The sequence below is a fragment of the Coffea arabica genome, chromosome 3e (assembly GCF_036785885.1).
Source record: "Coffea arabica cultivar ET-39 chromosome 3e, Coffea Arabica ET-39 HiFi, whole genome shotgun sequence".
NCBI classification, from domain to species: domain Eukaryota; kingdom Viridiplantae; phylum Streptophyta; class Magnoliopsida; order Gentianales; family Rubiaceae; genus Coffea; species Coffea arabica.
The window spans coordinates 9,341,439-9,344,559 of NC_092315.1; the positions used below are offsets into that span (position 1 = coordinate 9,341,439).

At 35.1% G+C, this 3,121-nt stretch overlaps 1 protein-coding gene across 1 annotated transcript; it reads right to left on the reverse strand.

The window, feature by feature from the left end:
- Positions 1–924: 924 nt before the first annotated feature.
- On the reverse strand, positions 925–2,152 carry LOC113737311 (pectinesterase-like). Its single transcript, XM_027264560.1, has 2 exons — positions 1,831–2,152; positions 925–1,631 (listed from the first exon to the last, which is right to left on the reverse strand). Exons 1-2 carry the CDS (start codon positions 2,150–2,152, stop codon positions 925–927), a joined length of 1,029 nt encoding a protein of 342 aa, XP_027120361.1.
- Between the last annotated feature and the right edge of the window lie 969 nt (positions 2,153–3,121).

Consider the following 3,121-nt stretch of genomic DNA (forward strand, 5'->3'; position numbering starts at 1 on the left):
CTTTACTTTTAAAATGTTAATTTTGCTTTCCTTAGATATTCAAATTAGCAAAATTTGATCCTAACTCAAATTTCCGACCTGCTTTTAGTCTAAAATTACTATGTAACTTACACGTAGTCATTTTTTATACATAAATGGTTAGATCTCACTTTTTTAGTGGCAAAAATGAATATGAATTGGGTCAAATCACAATTAAAAAAAAAGAATATAGTTCAAGTCAGATACTACTTTTTTAGGGACAAAAATGAATATGGTTTAACTGCAATTAGGATCTAACCTTTTCACTTTTAAAAATTGAAAAATGTGTAGGTCATATGATGGATTCACGGTAAAAAATAGTTGAAAATCTAAGTTGGGACTAAATTTTACCGACTTAATTTTATAAGTGACATAAAGTTACAATTTTAAAAGTGAAGAATAAAAAAATTTATTTAGTAAAAAAATTGAAAATTGAAAAATGTCTAGGTCATATGATGGATTCACGGTAAAAAATAGTTGAAAATCTAAGTTGGAACTAAATTTTACCGACTTAATTTTATAAGAGACATAAACTTACAATTTTAAAAGTGAAGAATAAAAAAAATTATTTAGTAAACTGTATTAACTTATTTATCCCCTAAAACTTTTCAAAAAATTTTATATTGACTCCCAAGTTTATATGTGTATGCATTTTCGCCCCCTCAAACTAAATTTTTAGTTCCACCACTGGTTGAATGTAGTTTTTGTTAACCTTTTTGGCTCATATCTTTTTGTTACCCTTATTATAAAACTGTCTATTTGTCCTATTTGCAATTCCATATCTTGGTAATACAGGAGTTCAGTACGTATATGGGTATGAGTGGGGAATTTGAACTCTTGAGATTATCAGATTGTCTTTATCTCTATTTGTCTTTTATTAGTGAATGTACATGTATGACAGAACAATCAACGAAGTACACTGGTAGAATCTTGGATTAAATCTAAATAACGGGGTACACTTGAAGGTATCCAATCACCTCCTTGCAGGAAACTTCTTAGTGTAAATTGAGATGCCTGTGCAACATTGGTAATAACCGTAGACCACGGTATTCTTAGCGCCCTGTTTGCCCCTGGTCCCCTGTTGTCATACTCAGCGTAAAATACGTCATTGGTTGGTTCCCCTGGCCATGGAACCCAACCTGTTGGAGTGATGACAGAATCTATGAAACTCTGCAGTACTACAACTCTTGAATAACGCCCCCAGGGCCTGCCTAAGTAGCATTTGAATTTTAATTCTTCTTTCAGCAAATTTCTTGTCGCTTTTATCGTGCAATTCTGGAGGATTGTTCCAGTGTTCTCTTCGCCAGTCAGTCTTTGTTGTGCAGTGATGATGAGATACTGCCCATGTAATGGTTTTCGGGCAAGAATCACACAGTTTTGGAATACAACTGCAGCGTCACCTAGTATGAAGTCTATTGTTCCAATGACTATACAGTCTCTGAAAAATTGCTTTCCTTCTGCAGTGTATAAGGTGTCTTGGTATCCGCTAAACCGGCATTTGTAGAAGGTCAAGTTATCAGCTTTTGCCAATAATGCAACTGATTGATTCATATGTGGTCCAGCCGAGTTTTCAAAAGTTATACCTTGTGCCATGAATCCATTCCCGAATATCCCTACAATTTAAGGAACAAATCGCATTAGATGAAAAATGTACAGCACTTAAACATGCAATTACGTATGGCATTAACATTTTACGTCTGGCCTAATTCCATATGTTTCTTGTAAAAATTTTGTTAGGACATCTCATTGATATTGTGTTGAGAAAATCTCAAAGTCTTTAGATGGACATTGGAAGAAGGTTGAATTGTCTACCTACAGTTGATGTGGAAACTGTATCAAACCCACCGCCAGCGCTTTTGTTGCCTGAGATTATAGTTCTCCGCATGCCGTCCCCAATGAGGACGATGTTCGTCTTCTCTATTCCAACAACTATGCTCTCGAAATAGAATCCTCCCTTTAACTGAATGTAGTACTTTTCATTGCTGTAATTTGGTGCAGCAGCGATTGCCCCTCCAATAGTAGTGAAATTGCCTGAGCCGTTTTGTGCAACAACTACGTTGAAAGGTGTCTGTTGCCCATTTCCTTGGCTTAGTAAAGCCAACAAAATGTATAAAGCAACCATTCCCATGTCCATCTTGTAGTGACTATGGAGTACCGCATGTTCGCAATGGGCTACTGGATTCTTAAAGGATTCATTCGATAAAGAGATTCATTCAATCAGGTTGGTAATTGTTGCAGACTCACATATTAACAGATTCATTCAATTGAAAATTAATATAAAGATATTAGTTTTCAAAGGGTAAAAATCATGGTAGTCAATACAGTTGAATATAAGTTAATAGCTGGCATATGATGATTGTTGTTTTCAAATTAGGTATGATTATGGTGGCCTTAAATTTATGTTTTCAGTAGTCATTCTAGCCTTAAAGTTTGAGACCTACAAAACTTCAATAAGGGCACCTTTAAAGTGAAAAAAAAAAGTGACACATTTTAGTTAACACCATGATGATTGCTTTCCCTCTATATATATCTAACTACTTGGGAGATAGCTAGGTAGCGTGCGGTGGACATAGACATGTATTTTGTATAAGATACAATGAAAATGTATTTGCAGATGCGGATGGAGTGGCTATTATTAGGCCTGAAGTTGTTATGCAACTTTCCTAAAATTGATTTTAGCTATTCAAACTTGAATAAGATTATAAGAAAGCTGAATGAATCACATCAAGATTTGAGTTTGATTTCATCAGAAAATTAAGCTCGCGTTCAAGGCTTTGTGACACATCCTGTTGATGGATATGGCGTTAAAAGCTCCAATACCATTTCAGTAGATTCACTCAGAAAAGTTCTGCCATACAGGCGGAACCAGAGAGAATTAAAGACGAAACATTGCTCAGTTTTGAAACTAGAAACAAGATGGGGAGGACTACTGAGTACTGCATCTTCTTGTAGAGCTTTGCTTTGGCCTTCACCCATTCTACCTAATGTCTTCTCTTAATAGTTATAAATGTGTTTGTCTGCATGTACATGAATACACTGGATACAAAGACGCATACACACAAACACAAAAATTGACAAACCTGATTCTTAGGGTATCTTATCC